This window comes from Antedon mediterranea, chromosome 1 (assembly GCF_964355755.1).
Source record: "Antedon mediterranea chromosome 1, ecAntMedi1.1, whole genome shotgun sequence".
In the NCBI taxonomy this organism is placed as follows: domain Eukaryota; kingdom Metazoa; phylum Echinodermata; class Crinoidea; order Comatulida; family Antedonidae; genus Antedon; species Antedon mediterranea.
In genome coordinates this window covers 22,924,183-22,943,026 of record NC_092670.1, presented here as the reverse complement: position 1 = coordinate 22,943,026, position 18,844 = coordinate 22,924,183, and the positions used below count along the sequence as shown (strand labels likewise).

Genomic DNA, 18,844 nt, shown 5'->3' with positions numbered 1-18,844 from the left:
CAAAATGCAAAGAATTGGTATAGAAAGTAAAATTGTCAAAACCATGTGGTGGAGGCTTTGAGCTGTTTGTAAAGTGATGTGCAAACAGGTCCAATAAGACGTTATAGCGAGACCACAACTACAGCGGCTGACGTCATTATTACGTCATTATACCGGTGCTGATACTATTTTTATACCTGGGCATATTATATAGTTTATAATATGTCTATGCATGAACTGTAATGAAATAATATGCGGGATTTTGTGATTTGCTCGGTCTTAGGATGTCTTACGTTGTTTTTGCACGTCCATGGATATGACGGTAAGTTGATTGTATGCCACGTGGTGATGTATTGTATATTGGGTACGAATCCGGTGTTTTTTTTATTTACATATTATTTTCGAAATGATTTTCGAAATAATGTAATTGCTGTATATTTAATGTTGTCAACTGTATATGACAAAGGCCCTATAAAGCTTCTGCTTGTCTTATAGTGGATTTGGCCAGTAAGTTATTACTAATTAGCTACGGCGGAGATTTTAATAATTAGGTTGAAAATATTATTATATAGATTCTATATTGAACTTGTGTTATAAACTTATTAGGCGTTTAGTGCATGCTTATCTATTTATCGTCGATCGTTATCGTCCTAGTTTAAATGGGCCTTTAGTCTATAGAGATCAGGAGTAACGCATAGAAATCATACTTTTTAAACAATATTCTCTGGTTTAATTCTATAAATATAGACGAAATTTGCTTACGAGAATTTCCTTATTCATTTTTCGATATAATACTAAACCATTGTTACAGCTTTCTGCCACTGTACAAACAGTGTCTGTTATTCACTTGTACAGACATAATGGTTGTCTTGTTTACAAGAGTCTATTCATTTTGACTCTTTGAATGCGTCCGTAAAAATGTCAGAGTTAAAAATGAACATTACAATGCCTAATAGACTCTAATTTTGACTCTTTCAATATGTCTGTACAAATGTTCGTTAAACCATAGAGAATGTGTTTCTCCGTGGTTAAACAAACATTGTAATGTAAAGTCTAAAAACGAGCCTCGTTTTTGGTGAATAGAGGAAATCTTCAAAAATAGTATAGTGTTTCTGTGGCAAGTTAGTTTTGTAACTGTTTGGACACATCCCAGCTCTAATATAACCCTTTTGATTAAATCTAATCAATTATTTCTGTATAATTTCAGGTATTCTGTCTGTCTATCTGTGTGTAGGTCTTTCGGCTTTCCCACATCTTTCCCTCATGTAAATAACTCAATTGCTTCCCTGATCCGCCTGATGCTATGTTCTTCTCTCCAAATGGATCTGTGATATATCAGAAACTTTCTGAGGGCTATCACCTAAACCTTCCTCATCTACCTGCTATGTTCTTGTATGGCCTTTCCTCTCTACTTCAGAGCATAATTCTAGGCTACCAGACTAAAAGCAGATGTCTACCTCATGGTCACCGCAAGTAAGTGAGCTCTTTCAACCAATGTCTTGCCATGAAAAAGACCAGTGAAAAGGGGTTGATGCCTAGGCTATACAGTATAGACAGGAACATTAATTAGATGGTGTTATTTGTGTGTTTTGTTTAACAAAGAGCCAAATCGTATTCCGCCATCCAATTGTTGTTCGTTTCTACAAATACAATACCTTCTTGTCTCACATATTACACATATATTATTTACTGTCTAATGCTTACTAGATTACTTGTGACAATGGCGTGTTATATAAGACAACTTTTTTTAAAGATCATAATCTAGGAAAAATATCCAGAATTTCCATTCGCCCATTATTTCTGTAAGTTGTCGTGAAATACCTTGTAACAGTTGCTACAATTTAATATTATCGTAGTGTTGGTATGCAGTGGCACCCGTGTTAGAATACATAAGTTATAATAGTGTATAACCGTGTAGCCTACTAGTTACCATATAACACATATGCGAAACATAACTTGTATATTTTTATAGTACATTTATCTAAATCATTAATAATAATAATAATAATAATAATAATATTTATTCGGCAAAAGTTCATAAAGTACATTTTACAATTCATCTTGCCAGGAGCAAGTAATAGGCATGAGCCCAAACAGAAAACTGCTCTTACTCCATCATTACTTATAAAATACAAAAATAACAAAACTAAGTAGCACAAATTAAGTCAAAATAAAACAAAACAAAGTAATAATGAGATACACCAATTAAAAATAAGCTGCATTAAATAAACAATATAAACAATTTCAACTTAATATTTTGAGATCAAATGTTTGATGAGTTGGGCTTTGAATTTTAATACCGTATATCGGCTAAAAGTCAACGTTAAAATAAAATATTAAATATAAGCGTTAGAATTTCCAAGCGTCGGTGATGTGTGGTGAGTGCCGCGAAAAACCCCCTGTGTTAATTTTAAATTGTGTACGTTTAATTTTAATTTAATTGTATGCATACGACACGTATGAATCAGTCGAGCGGTCCCAGAGCCCTTGATAAAGCTTATCGGAGTGCGAATATGATAAATATTGTCACGTACATTGTTTGCAAGTGACATAAGGCGATTAAATTTAGAATTAAACAATACTAACCACCAGTTCGCTTTTAACTTGTTAAATTTGCATATTTTTTTACTATGCAGTTCATTGTCAAAATGTAATAAAAAACATTTAACTCTTATTTTTCACATACATGGAACTGTTTAGATCCATTTGATTTTTTCAGAACATATTTTGTTTGCATAAACTTAAAATTTTTGAAATTATTATTAATTTATTTACCTTACATTTAAAGTGTTTCCTCAACTTGTTTATTCATAATTTCTTTTTCTGAATTTCCTAATTCATTATTGAAATAATTGTTCTCGCTTATATTTCTACAACATAAGGCCTAATAAGACATTTTTTATATTTTTTTTTTTCAAGAAAAAAAAAATGTGTAGGCACTTTTATCTCTATGGAGACTGATCTCTGGTATTCCACTTGGTACATTTATTTTTCTCATTAACCTGTCCCCAGTTTATCTGAGGTTTTTTTGTGTTTTTTTTTTGTGTGTTTTGGATTTGTACTTGTATATATGTCACTTTCTTCCCAAATGAACCCCTGTACCGAAACATTTCCTAACCAAGATCGATTAAATAATTTAATCTTCAACCCATACGCAGACTATGATAAACATGTTCATGACTTTGACCCTGATACCAATGTTTTCTCTTCCTCTATCCAGCCCAATTGTAAGTACTATCAACCTGACCAACTAACCCACTTAATTGGAGAGCTCAATAACGTGAAACACTTTTCTTCCTTGCATATTAATTCTAGAAGTTTACTTCATAACATTGATTCTTTCAAATTATTTTAAACCAATGTAAATTATGATTTCGATATAATTGCAGTCTCGGAAACCTGGTTGAAAGATGATAATCCATTAACCAATATCTCCAGTTATTCAGACTAGGGCGGGCTGGTGGAGGTGTAGGGCTGTATGTTCGAAATAACAATGTGTTCAAAGAGAGAACTGATCTTTTCCTAGACCCCTCCCTATGCGACTCCCTTTTTATTGAAATTGAATCCAATCAAAACATTATTGTTGGTGTAATCTATAGGGCACCATCTCTTGATACGAATGCTTTTATTGACGCTTTTGCTCTCCTGTTAAATAATTTAGCAAAAACCAACAAAAAAATGTGCTTATTAAGTGATTTTAACATTGACCTACTTAAACATCAGTCCGATAATCAATCCAACAATTTTGTTAATGCTGTCTTTAGTAATTTTCTTTTACCCTTAATCATTAGACCAACTCGTATTACCCGAACGTCAGCAACATTAATTGACAACATATTATCTAATCAAATTGAATCATCAAGTCTATCTGGACTTTTCTATAGTGACATTAGTGATTATTTGCCAATTTTTAACATTACACCCTTATCAAATATACCAAACCGTCCCAAAAACTATGTAAGCCCTAATCATACCTACAGAAAATTTAACGAAACAAATATTTCAAACATAAAAAACGATTTGTCAAACATTAATTGGACTGGTGTTTATGGTACGGATGATCCTAATATTGCTTTACTTTCATTTGAAACTGAATTTAAACGACTGTATGATAAACATTTTCCAATTCAAGAGCAGTCTGCAGGAAAAAAAAAATAAAGACCTGGATGACGGATGAACTCTTAAATTCAATAAAGCATAAACAAAAACTGTATTCCAAATCCCTCCGCTATCCGAATGACAAAAACATAAATGAATATAAGCAATTCCGTAACTCCCTTAACTCTTTAATAAAATTAACAAAACGCGATTATTATGAAAAAAAGTTTAAGTAGCAGAAAGATAATATCAAAGGAACATGGACAATTATAAATAGTCTAATAAAAACGAATGAAAGTAAACATTTTGAAGAGTCACTATAAATTGCGAAGGAAACTTAACGGATGATCCCAATATAATTTCAAAGCATTTTAATAATTTTTTTGTTAATATTGGACCTACCCTCGCCAAAAATATTGACACATCTAATGCAAATTTTAAGGATTACCTCCCTCTGCCATCCACAAATTCTTTATTTCTCAATCCTGTGACTGTTTTTGAGATTATGGATATTGTTATGCGCCTCAAAAATAGTAAAGCACCTGGCATTGATGATATTTACCCGTCTATTATTAAACAACTTATCTATTTTATTTCTGAACCCCTCTGCTACATTTTCAATCTTTGTTTTGTAAATGGCACCGTTCCTGACACCCTTAAACTAGCTAAAGTAACTCCTATTTTAAAAACTGGTGACAAATCTGATTCCAGTAATTACCGTCCTATATCAGTGCTACCGATCTTTTCCAAAATACTTGAACGCCTTATTTATGATCGAACATACAATTATCTTCAAAAAAACAATATACTTTACAATAAACAATTTGGCTTTCGTAAGAACTATAATACATCCACCGCACTTCTTCAATTAACAAATGAAATTGTTGGGGCTTTCGAGAGGGGTGAATTTGCCATTGGTATTTTCATTGACCTCTCGAAGGCCTTTGATACAATTGATCACGATATTTTATTATATAAGTTACATAATTATGGAGTCCGTGGCCCTGTATATAATTTATTCAAAAGCTACCTTTCAAACCGCAAGCAATGCACTAAATTTAAACACACCCTTTCTGATTTTCTTTCTATTATTTGTGGAGTCCCTCAAGGTTCCCTGCTTGGGCCTCTATTATTTTTATTTATATAAATGATATCCATAATGCCTCAAATATGTTTTCTTTTCTGTTGTATGCTGATGACACAACCCTAATTTACACTGATAAAAATATAGATTCCCTTTTTAAAATATCAACCGAAAATCTACCCAAAATTTTAACATACTTTTCTGCAAACAAACTTTCTGTTAATCTAAAGAAGTGCTGTTGTATGGTGTTCAAAAATTCACAAATACCACTAAATACTAGTACTTTCAAACTAAAAATTAAAGATCAATTAATACCTATTGTTGAGAAAACTAAATTTCTTGGTGTTTATCTGGACAGTAAGCTAAATTGGACACATCAGATTACTCAAGTCGGAAACAAAATATCCAAAAGTTCTGGTATCATATATAGATTATCATCTTTCATCCCTCAAAAGTTATTGATCCAAAAGAAAACCGTAAGATACATAGCAAATGCTCCTCCTTTATCACATTCCAATCCTTTATTTTCTTCATTTGGTCTTCTTAAAATTCAGGATATTAACCATCTTCAACAAAGTGTTTTCCTCTATTCATGGCTAAACTCGATCCTGTCATCACACTTTGATGATTTATTTAGTTTCAATCTTAATTTTCATAACCACAGTACTCGGAGCGCAAATCAAATACGTATTTCTTTTTTTTAAACATAGCATTAAGTTCACTGGTAGTGTAGGCCACTATGTAATTTCGTGTCATTTTTTTGTTAAAAGCAAAATTCCAGCTGATTTAGTGTCTTTAGGATGTAAAGTAATGACAAAAATATGTTGCCATTTTTTTTAAAAAGCTTAAGGATGTCAAATCCAAGATGGCCGCCAATACGTAAAATATCCAATAAATGTACCATATTGGACAAAGTAACGCCCATTAGGAATAATATTTTAAGTTCATATGGGTTCTCTGCTATATAAGAATTATTATAAACCTATATTCATTAGTATTCTGACATTTTGAATTTCAAAATGGCCGCCATTTTTTTTAAATGGATTAAATTTCTTATTAAAACATGTGCAAGTAATGACGTTGATTGAAATCACATAAAATGATAGGCCTATGACCACAACATTGGTGATTAACACAAAATGGCGGCCATTTTGATTTTTAAAATGGCCGCCATTTTTTTTAAATGGGTTAAATTTCTTATTAAAACTTGTATAAGTTAAATAAAATTAGATTGAAATACACAAAATGATATGCTTATGACAACAACATGGTGATTAACACAAAATGTTGACCATCAGGAGGTCTACAGTACTGACTGTACACTTCTTCATATTAAAACATCTCATAAACTTCTTCAGTTAAATGACAACTAACTCTGCCAAAGTCCTTCAATGAAATATTTCTAATCTTGAATGCGATACAGTACGTTGACCTTCCTTCGTTCTCTACTACTGTATCCATCAAACTTCCACAGACTGATCTGCGTTCCCAACAACCTTGTTCAGAAACAAATTGGCAAAATAACTGAAATACCTCATTTCACCGGCAAATAATCTCTATAGGAGTCCTCTTTTACTTTGATAAGTTTGTCACCTGTATTCAACGTCATATATATTTTTTGCCAATATTCGTCTTTTTCTTAGGATCCCATATAGACAGTTTGCCTTCTACAAGACTTTTACCAATGCCTCAAACATTTTCTGTCCAATTTCATCATGCCATGGCCAACAAACACCTTTGTGCGAATTGCAGCATTCTTCATTAATCGGGATATCATCTCTCTTTAAATTTTAACTAGATTTGCCAGCTCTGATGAAATCATTAATTTGTGTTATTCCAATGATACCACGCTCAATGACCCTGATCAATTGATGTAAATCCAGCAAGTCCCACACATACATGTCCTCTCATATTCATATATAGGGATATAGTTCAACCACATCATTTAGATTTCGTCGACTCTCTGTATTCAAGTTAATATCTTTATGATCAGCCTCTTTCAAACAAAATGATACTTAACTTAGAATCTCTTTCTCTGTCTGCATTTGTAGAAGCAAGTTGTAGACAGAAAGCAAAATTAGTGTGCTTCTGTCCTTTAGAGATGTTTTCCATTTAAGATATTTGTGTCACTGGTTGTATAGGTAATACAAGTTCAGTTTTAACAAAAGCACTTGCCTCAACACTATTTTCACAATGCTACATGTCCAAAAGCCATATAGTTCACCGGGTCGACATAATAATTGCTTTTTGATGTCATCTCTGTCCACCTCCACTCATCTCGGGCAAGAGTCATCAACAGGCATTCTTGTCTTTCCCTAGTACATGAGTTACCACAACCATGTGCACTCATCAAACCAGTGTATAATGCTGGTCTGTCTGTAGGGGTACATATCTAATGAAATTGGTTGAGATTGTAGAAGATGAGAAGTAGGAGTTCATTCATTTACAAGGTTATTTATAGGCAGAGCTGTATCTGTATTTCCTTCAAGCTTCTGCCAAAAGTTGACAGGTTGAAAACTTACCAACCATACTGGTGACTATGGCCCTGAAGGTTCAGACATTGAATTACATAACAATAACGCATTCATTATTTAACATATTTATACAGGATTTCACAATAAGGTATAAATGCACTTGTTTTATATTGTGGTCCTGTCTCCCGTCAAGTTTCAGTTTCATGAAAATAAATGAGATCTGTAATTTAGAATCTATATATAAATCATGGTTAATTCTGACATAAGCGAGCACAATGGAAAAACTTTGGAACAAATTTCTGCCTTGGATACCTACCTGAACTATCTCAGGTGTACCGCGAAATGTAAAACAGTTTTCACTATTACGATATTGTTCCATATTTTTATCTTAGGAATATATTATAAAGAGTTTTAAAACAAAATTTCTGATTCATCGGTAGATTTTCAACTCAATTTCAACTGTACGCGGTCAAAGTAATTTCCGGGTTCACGATGAGTTTACAGGTTCACCTTGCCACTACCTGGTTTCAGTTAAGTTGGTCGTTAGTGGCTATAGCTATTTTAGTTTTTTGTTTATTTTCGGATTGGACCGCGCGTGTGAAGGTACAGTAGTTAAAAAATAAAATCCCGATAGCCGAGTTTTATTGAGTAAGCTGGCAGGAATAACTGTAGGCTATCTGTGTCCCATTAGTGCCCATATTGCAAGCCTCTCTAAAACATCTTCCTTCTTGGGCCGAAACGGCCTACACTGTCGCGGAAGTTAGTTTCAAAAGATGTTTAATTTAAATAATGTATTATGATGGTATTTATTTGAATAAACGCCTCCCCAATAAAACATCATAATAATTGCCTACAGCCCCCCCCCCCCCTACCCAATATTGTATATACTATTTATAATAGAATTCATTACACTGTTAACTATAATTTACCAAGCATTTGTTATACTTTTTTACCACTTTTCATATCTATTAGAGGATTTTATTTGATTATAAATGTTACGATATTATTAAAACTAAAAAATCCCTCGAATAAGCATCTCCCTCAAATTAACTCTGCCTCTCCACCTCCGCCCTATAAAACAATAAACACTATACTTTAAAATGTTATTAATCATCTAAGACACTGTAAAACAGAGTAGGTTTAGTTTTTCGAATGTCAAGCATTTTCAATAATGGTAACCGACAGAAAACGTACAAGGAGAACGTCCGTAAACATTTTTACCCGAGTCATTATCATTCCGACAACCTTCGTTTACACTTCCTAGAGGGGAGCGAGCGAACTATAGATCTAACCCTCTAGTTAGACGTAATTGTTGTTGAATATTTGATATAAATTGTTAAGTTTTTCCATACTTTTGCAACTCCAACTTTGAACGATTATTTAATTCAATAGTCATAGTGGGGTATTATATATCTGTTATATAGAGGACATTGACAATTTTAGAACATTGTGTACAAACAACAATTTATGCACACATATTTAAAAAAAATTATTTAAAGAATTTAATTTTTAGTGGTGGCCATTTTGAAATCCAAGATGGCCAACAGATTATCGCTTTACATAGTTAGGATTGTATAATGGGTACAGTAATACCATCAAAACGGGCTTGTTCCACATTCATAATTTGTATTATTGGTGATATTCTGATTTTTAATAGGGTTATTTGAATGTTGGCGGCCATCTTGAATTTGGTCCTTTAAATATCTTTTGAAAAAATGGCAACATATTTTTTTTCATTCTTTATATTATCAAGATATGAAATAAAGTCAAAGTTTGCTTTTAACAAAAAATATACACGACATTCAAATAAACGACATACCAGCCTACACTATGGTCCTAAACTCTGGGATAACGTACCGTACCAGTTAATATAAAAAGTGCTTTGTCTAAGAAGAGTTTTTCTTTTAAATTGAAACGGCACCTCTTATCTAGTTATGTTTAATTATCCTTTCAGTCATTGTAGTTTTGATATTTAGTCTTTTCGGTACCCTGAAACTAAAAGTCTTCATTACTGTTTTTGTCCTGTTTCCGGTTCCCGTGTTGTCCTGTTTTTTTTTTTTTTCAGTTTCTATGGGCTGCCTTATACAAGCTTCGCTTTTTAGGAATGTTGCCCCTCTTATTTTAATCATATGTACTGTTAATTTTTATTTTCTATGAATTACAAGAAGAGAAATAAATGTTACTTTGATTGATTTGATTGATTGATTGATTGAATATTATAAATAGGCTAGCGCCCTCTTTTTCGTCACAAAGACAGTACACACAATCATCAAGGTGAAATTTCTTAGATTATTTTTTAAATTAAGCAATTTTTTAAATTTTTTATTTGAATATAATTCAAGCATCGGTTTCTCACGGAGAGTAGGAGAAAAATAAAAAAAGAATAAAACAAAAATAACAAACCGCGAACAAGAATCAAATTGACGCATTCCCTTCTATTATATTTATTCACAATGTAAAACGTTAGATTCTCACGGAAAAACGTTATAACAATAGCATTTATAACAATATTGAAAGTGTAAACAATTATATAAAAACAGAATTTAATACCAATAAATTTCTCTCTGTGTGATGTATTTCCTTATGGTGGGATGTATTCATATGAAATTCGTGTACTACTTGGGAGGCAAGATCATTGTCTGTAAACTTAATAGATTTGTTCATCTGTTAAATGCGCCCTTCCTAAATGACCTTAAGTTGTTAAATCATGGTTAAATATACCGTGCCAGGCCGTACGTTTACATAGGTATATCATGTATGAGCTCATTCCTACGTAATGATGAAAGAAATCTAAATTTGGTAAATAAACATTATCAGAGATTACGATTTTTTAAATTAATATTTCATAATAACGATAATATCTTATATAATATTTTGTATCTTTTGTCTATTTCGAGTCGGTTTCAATTTCCCTGTGGAAAGCTTGTTAAAAAGTAATTTTTTAAATGTTTATGTCCAAAATTGTCTGTTTCATTTAATTTGGTTTATTTTCAACCATCAATGAACGCACTAAACATACAGTACTCCGAAATGGCCGTCCAAAATGGCACGCCTATAGCAAACATTTTATAAATACATAATTGCACTTCACATTATATTCTTTACTCCGAGCTTATCACCTGATGATTGAAGAGTGAGTTTATTACCTTCATGAAACATTAAGTGTGCAAATAAAATGTTAACTCGACTCATTTTTTAAATACATATTTATATCACTGTTAATTAAAGATGGAGACACGTCCTCTATTGGCTTCTGTCTCTCAGCGCTTCACTTTCATACTCTAAAACTCTGTCTACAGTATCAAACTTTATTTGACAAAAGATGTATCCATAATGGACATGATGATGTCATATCACTACCATATTTAGGTACGTCACACTTTTTTTGTCAAACTAGTTTGATAATGTAGACAGAGCTTAACACTGTAAATGTTGAAATAAATATTATTGCTGCGTAATACATCTTCTGTTTGTTCCTTATACATGATACTCAAACTTTATGTCAATTCATGTTTTAAACTTTAAACTAGTTCTTTCTATTATTTCTGCAGACGACAATATTATTCTTGTAAATCGATACAATACTATAATTCTGTCAGTCAGTTGTTATTAAGATAATATATCCATTTCAAGTGCTTTATACTGTTACGTATAAAATATAAAAGGCAACACATTTTATTAGCTTCTTATTCGATTGTATGTAGCCGTTTCCATGGTTTTATATCAACACTTTTTTGTAATTCTGTAAACGATTATATTATGATACCAATTTATGTTTCTAATCGAATTTGTATTTTTTATTGGTATCTTGTGCATTTTTTAAATTAAAATACTGTATTATGTACATACGCCTAATAATAGCGAAGAACTAAGAGAGATTTGCGGGAGCAGGTTCATTCTTATAGGGCATGTTATATGAATGACGCTGATGAGTTTATAAAACCCTTGTGTTTTATTTAAAAGGCATGGCTAACCGTCATTCTAGGCAATATGTTTGTTTTCCATTCACTAAACCTATTGTTACCATCACGGCTGATTGACTTCTTTTTCTCTCTGAGGGCGTAACTGAATGATGAAGCTTGTGTTACCGTTATTGATGTGTGAGTCAGCTTTGTATGTACCCAGCATTCAAGCCAGATAACGAGCACCCGTCTCCCGTAAACACCATACTTACCGGTGGTTAACATTTTAAACGAACCTCCTGCCGTTTTCTCTGGGGCCTGGCTACGGAAAATACAAACATTTTTGGATTTTATAAGGATATATACGCTGTTTAAAAATGTGTATCGTCGCTAGGTGATAGCAATTTAATATATTCGAATGCCTGAGATATGGACAATGTCACACTTGTCAGTGCAAATAGACAAACTGTATTCTAGATACTGGTCTACAATGGACAAATATTTTATTTCATTATTTGTAATATTTTGTGTTTTAAGTTCAACGCATAATGTGGAAGCAGTGAACGGTAAATATGAATCTATATGTGTCATTTTAATGTACTTTGACATTGTTTTCTTTTGTCTATCAGTATATTAAATATTCATCAGAGTATAAACATATCTACTTAATTATCTTATACCTATATTTCGCTGGGATCCGTCTTTAGATACAGTAATACCATAATTATCTCTAAACTCTATTATCTTTTTTTTCTGTATACTCACAGCTTTATACTTTATTTGTTTATAAAATTAGATATTTATTTTAGTTAAGATCATCATTGGACTGCTGACTCTTGTAGTTACAGTAATCGTATTACTTTGGCAGTCCCTGACCAATTCATCTTTGTACATTGTATATTATGTTTTGTTGATCAAATAAATGAAATGAAAACTCTGTGGTACAATAATACAAAAAAACAGTATCTTTCTGTTATTATACTATACAAACTAAAATTACGTTTTTGTTTATGCAGGTATTCCAAATACCAGTTAAACTTAGTCTGATACTGTACAACTCAATTCCGTCAATTAGATTTCAGTTGATAGAAATAAAGAGACAGCAGACATGTAGTTTCTATCTATTTTTGATGATCTTCTAGAAATCAGTTCTGGGAAATAGTTGTAAACAGCAGCCGTGTCGTCTATTGAATTCCATCCCATTGATCGCTATCGTGCTAACCTGTACCCTGATAGTTGTTGAACAATAGGTTGTCATCTATTGTATTGTGTGTCAATACCAGATTTCGGCCCTGTGGTTAAATCCTACTCTCGTCAATGTAATACAAATCCTAGGGCTTTTCTATTATATACCTTTACAAGTACTTATTAGCTAAGATCGTCACACTTGATAAATATTGTATTCTCATTTCGTGGGAAAATTTATATATTTTATTAGTTGAAAGGTGTGTTGCAGCTGCTGATTTAACGTGGTTAGAAAGCATGTCATATTTCTTGTTGGCATTATTTATATTCCATAATATTTCGGAACTGTTTTTGAATAATTTTTCCCGGAAAACATTCATCTTATGCGTTGGACGTAACTGACAAGTCGATTTCCATTTCGAGGACCAACTGATCAGTCAAGCCATGTAGGCCTACCTGTACACACCGCTTTTAATAAAATAGTACTTCTCTATTAGGGAATAATATTATATTAATATAAATAGTATTAATAATATTATTAATGTTTTCTTCTGGTATGTTCTTTTAAGTACATACCTAAAACAAGAATTTGTAATTAAAATTACAAATTCTTGTTTTTAGGTATTTTTATTTTAAATACTTGCGCCTTTGCTAATTTCCAGTTGTTTGATGCTCAATATTATAGAACCATTCAATTTACTTATAAGAACATGTGTACGGGTTGGTTAACATTGATTAAGGTTCGATTAAGGCATTGTTTCTCCATCGTGAACTACACTGTACTTGTGTAAAACCGTTGTCATAATCCAGACATGCATAAATACTGCTACGACAGACAGCGTGTAAGCTAAGAAAGGACGAATTTCTTTTGCTTTGTCAATTTCTTTTATATTCTAAAGATAATTCCTTCTATCTTAACGAAGGTTTATTAAATCAATAATACATTATAATAACATAGTACACAGTATACCTTTAAGATCCATTTAGCGTCACATTATGCTAGTTTAAAATAAATTTTTTTTTTTTTTTTTTATTCAAACTCATTCAACAGCGGGAAACCCGCCCCTTACAGAATGGAATAAACTATACCATATAAAAATAGAAAAATTGGATAGAAAAGCTGTCTTCCAGTTGTAGTCGTTTCTTATAGAGAAATGTAGCTGTTTTGATAAATAGATCGCTGGCTTCTTTTATTCCTTTTATAATTTCTTCACAAATTAATAGAATAATATCTTTTTCCATATAGATAAAAGAATCATTTATACATGAATATTTAGAAATATTTACAAAAATTATGAAGATAAATGGACCATTTAGAAGAAGGAATAGAAAGCGTACTAGAGAATAGAATTTTATTTTTGAATTCTCCAATTGTCTGGAAACGAACCCAAGACTGATAAAGGCACAGGCCTATTTTTCCCATCTATTAAAACATACAGTACTGTATGTCTATCATTCGTTTTTAATAATACTCGGACCAATCTAATTAAGAATGCCGTTGTGTTTGAGAGCCAATTAATTGACTATTTTACAGCTGCCTACATCAACAGAGAAAATTGATGTCTACTGCATGAATTGTTATTAGGCCCTACATAAAAGTAAATGGAGAAATACACGATGGTATTTATTTAAACTTCTGTGTTTTTTTTGTAATATTTTTTTATGCAAGACCATTGCTTTTTCCATGGAGATCAACTTATTTCTTCATGGTTTCTGAAAATGTAGGTCTTAAAGATTAGCTATTTCTCCATAGGACTTAATAAGGAAATAGCTGAATTAAAATACAATGTTGGAGATTATGTTGTTTAAGGTAATCGAGCGTGAAATGTAAATATTAAACGTATTCAGTTATGGTAACCAAATGGGTGGTATTACTAATATAGACGGTATGAAGGAGATCTATTGACGAAACCCAATGAGGCAATGGTTGTTCAATTAATGTAAACACAATGTGGGATGCATAATAATGAATAATGTTCTTTATAATATGTTTGATATATTATTACAAATTAATTAAATTTTTTATATATTCTGTATACTTTATATTCATTTTTAACTTGTATTAAGTTGTATGTTACAGGGATTGCGGACACAAATGTGTTATGGTGCTCTGTTGCTGTCGCAATCCCTGGACCGCTTGTTGTCGAATAAAGAAATGAAAAATGAAAATGAAAGGCCTTATTATAAAGACGGTACTTTGTAAATTACGAACCGGCTATTGGGTTGAACCAGGTTGGTTTTCGGAATTTTATTATTTGGTTCTTCACTTTGTGGAACCATGCAACAAAACAAGATTTCTCTACAGTATGATAGAACTAGATTACGACGATGATGTATAATCAATACAGCAGAACAGACAAAGAATGTTTCTGTAATGAATACAAATGCATCTTTTATTTAATATGGAGTGTTATTACATTACATACTTATTATCTTGTCGCTTATGCCGATTATTATTGGAGTCACTATCGACATGTTTCTACAAGTAAAACGATTTTTATGACTCATTACATAAGCTCATATTATTGATTTGGTATATCTTCGCATACACTTATACATATCGATAGGAAATAATAAAAAATATTATGACAATCGTACTCTAAAATACGGTTATTAGTCTTTGTAACACAGAGATGTTTAATTTATTAAAGATGGGTGTTTTAGAGAAGAATGACTCGTTCACAAACTGATGTCAAGTGTCATCGCATTAGTGTCGTATTGTTTTGTTACCTGTACTGTACAAAACATTTCAATAAAGTCATTCTATATGTGTTTGTATTTATATAGGTCTACAGTAAGTACACGTGATTAAAGTAGTGTCCAAAGGTCGTCAAACTTTAAGCACCATATATGTATATATATTCTCTTGCACTGATGAAGGGCTAGTGTTGCCCAAAAGCTCTGCTAACTTTTCTGGCTTTTTTACTTCTCGTTTTGATTTAGCTTTTCGCTTTTATTTTGTATCTTCATTGAGATCCAGCCACTGATACCCACAGCATTGTCATTTTTTCAGTAATTTGCCTTTGGATTTATATATATATATCGTTTCAAATTAATTAATTAAATTTCAGTATGTCACCGGGCGGTTTAGAATTACTGTTCTTTGCCTCTTGTGTTTATATATATACAGTTGTATACACGTATCTACTAAAGTAGGCCCACACCGATCACTATATAATTAATATGTTTCTTTTAATCCCGAATCTTCCATCGAATTGGTGTAAAGCCTTGTCTACACTATCAAACTTTTGGTGTTTATAGTGTAGACAGCTTTAAATTTAATTGAATCGTACTCGAAGTGGCAACTCCTCCAGAAATAGGGCTTACAATGAAGTGGTGTGTCCTATCTTTTACATCGTCATTTTCCTCTGTATCCGGTACAGCAGCACTTCTTTAATAGTCTGCAACTCTGAAACGTTCTTCTATTTAAATTATTAATGAAAATCAACATCCTATTTTCTACCGTATACGTTCCGTAAAAATTGTTTTTTTGTGTTATAAATTTTGTAGTTATTAATATGTAATTTACTGTTAATTTGCACTGCATTATTACGTTGCCATTTTGTCTATTTGGTTTCCATAGTAACACTACTGAACCTATTTCATTCTTTTGGTTTTGTGATGAATGTGTGATTGTATATTATGGATCGATTTAATGGACGATTGTTTATTCATTTTCTGTATTGTTATAAACAAGCGTATTAATTTCATACACAAAAGGTCGAATCGAGAACAAATTAATATTGTATTCTTTGAAGGAGATCGTGCGGAAGATTTCGATTTGGCGGTGTTTTCTTTCTATGTCGTTTATTTCTTCCATTACTCCAATTATTGTCAGCCTTAGGTAACACGTGGTAGCCTACGCACTACAACACATTTTATGAGATTTCATCAACCGTACAGTAACTAATATCTGGTTTCTTTGTGTGCGCACATTTAGCCTGCTTATGTTTTCATTGCGCAATTCGTGCTGATCAACGCACAACATTTATTTCTTCCATTTTCCAATTAATGTTTAGATTTCCTCCATAGATTACTATATGTATACATTAACATGCGTTAGGTGGCGCACTGTACAGGGTAACCAATTCACGAGATTGCGTTAACATTTTGACGAAAGTCGAGTTTTAAGTTGAATGCGCACTTCTAGTCTACCTAAATTTTCCTTGCGCAATTCGTGCAGATCAACCCACATCATTTATTTCTTCCGTTTTTCCAATTAAAGGTTAGGTAGTAACATGCATTTAGTAGCACACTGTAGGCCTAACCAATTTCCGAGATTGCGTCAACAGTTAGATAGGCCTAGAGTGACGCAAGCCGCATTTTTTGTTGTTATACTGTATGCGCATTTCTGGTCTGCTTAGATTTTCCTTGCGCAATTTGTGCTTATCAACTCAACATATTTAATTCTTCCATATTACTCCTAATCTTTAGGTAACATGCATTTTAACGCACTAGAGTTAGTATAACAATTCACGATATTGCGTCAACCGTTGCTAAATGGGGCCCTTGCTAATGTTTTGTAAGATAGGCCTAGCTTGACGCAAGTCGCGTTTTTTTGTTGTTGTATGCTCAATTCTGGGCTGCTTACATTTCTACTGCGCAATTTGTGTTGATCATACCAAAAACGTCAAGTTTGACGAAAGATTTAATAATGACCTTCTTTTGGATATCGATTTTTCAAGTAATTTTGGCAACTCTCTCTTAAGCGATCCGAGATTTGGGTAGGGCCTAGCCATTCATTTTTTAAATTAAATGGAAAGCTTTATAGACGATCATATACTCCAGGCCCACTCCAGTATTCAAATATTTCATAATTAAAATGAAAAAAATAATCATAACTTATTTCATAATTGATCTTTATAGTCTAAAATTACATGAAACATGCTTTGTTGTCCGATGTTCTATTTTCTTTATTATAAAGCATTTACAAAAAGATGAAGAAAATGCCTATTGTGTTCCACGTTGATGAAATTAAGATGGACAATACGTACTACTTCAGTGTATGTAAATAATACTATACTTATCACATGTGATAAATGCTCAGTTACACAATGAGTTTACTATTTCTTTGTTATATTTAAGAGCCATACAATCGATTTTCTTCCAATTTGATTACATTACAAATTGGTACCAGGATATTGACAGATCATGTTTAAAAGGTTGTCAATTCTTTTTTGTGAGCGTCTTTATATTACAGTATTATGGTTGTACAGTTCATAACATTTCTATAGTTTAGATTATATTCTAAGCCATTCCTACTGTGTTGCAATAAAAATATTTTAAGGTAAATATGTAAGTTGTGTTATTCAAATGTGTGTTCCTAAATATAAAGATAAATTTCTTTTAGGAATATATATACAGTAGGACTGAGCAATTTTTTTTTTTAAAGTAATGTAGACCTACAGTATGCCTTGTAGGATCGTTGAAAAGGAACTTGGCCAATATCTTATATATAATTTTGTTTAGAAAAATACAGTATCTGTTTTTGCTGTATTCTATAGATATAAAAAATTCCTTTAAATTATTAGTTCATACGCCTATTGATCTTTAAATATTGATTGATCAAATTTCTTTGTCTAGTACAGTAGACCTAATTTCATGTTCGTCTTTTAATCAATATGTAACATATTCAGCAAGCCACACTTGCTTTTTAAATTAACAAAAACATATATTAATTTTGATGAAGTTATAGATTTTTAGCATATAATGATTTTAAATTATAGTTTTTTTTACGTGTGGATACAATACGATCTTGGTCAGAATATACAAAACATAATTCATTAAAACCTAATATGATATTTTTACTACAAAGCATTTTATTTTTAAATATAATTTTTCATATCCTTAAAGTTAATTAATTATTGTTTTTTTTTTGTTTCAGAGTGTTTTAGCAATCCATGTATGAATGGGGCAACGTGTGTGGACGAGGACTATGGATATTACACCTGCCAATGCGCAACATACTGGGAGGGTACAAATTGTGAAATACAAAAAGGTATGCTATCTTTCAATATTATTTTTCAAGATGTGTTATCCCCAAAAAACCTTTAAAATGATGATCAGAAAAAAATCAGACTTTGAATATGCCATTTTTTAAACATGTTATTCACTTACGTTTA

General features: G+C 31.9%; 1 protein-coding gene across 2 annotated transcripts in view; it reads left to right on the top strand.

The window, feature by feature from the left end:
* The first annotated feature begins 295 nt into the window (after positions 1 to 295).
* Positions 296 to 18,844, top strand: part of LOC140063325 (uncharacterized) — a 50,724-nt gene continuing 32,175 nt past the window's right edge. Inside the window, exons 1-2 of one of the 2 annotated variants that reach the window (XM_072109819.1) lie at positions 296 to 301; positions 18,607 to 18,720. In XM_072109819.1, coding sequence (XP_071965920.1) covers positions 18,627 to 18,720 — 94 coding nt within the window. In that variant the 5' untranslated portion in view covers positions 296 to 301; positions 18,607 to 18,626. Of the gene's footprint in view, positions 302 to 11,684; positions 12,104 to 18,606; positions 18,721 to 18,844 lie in introns of those variants that run through there. The other variant, XM_072109818.1, reaches the window with a different exon arrangement.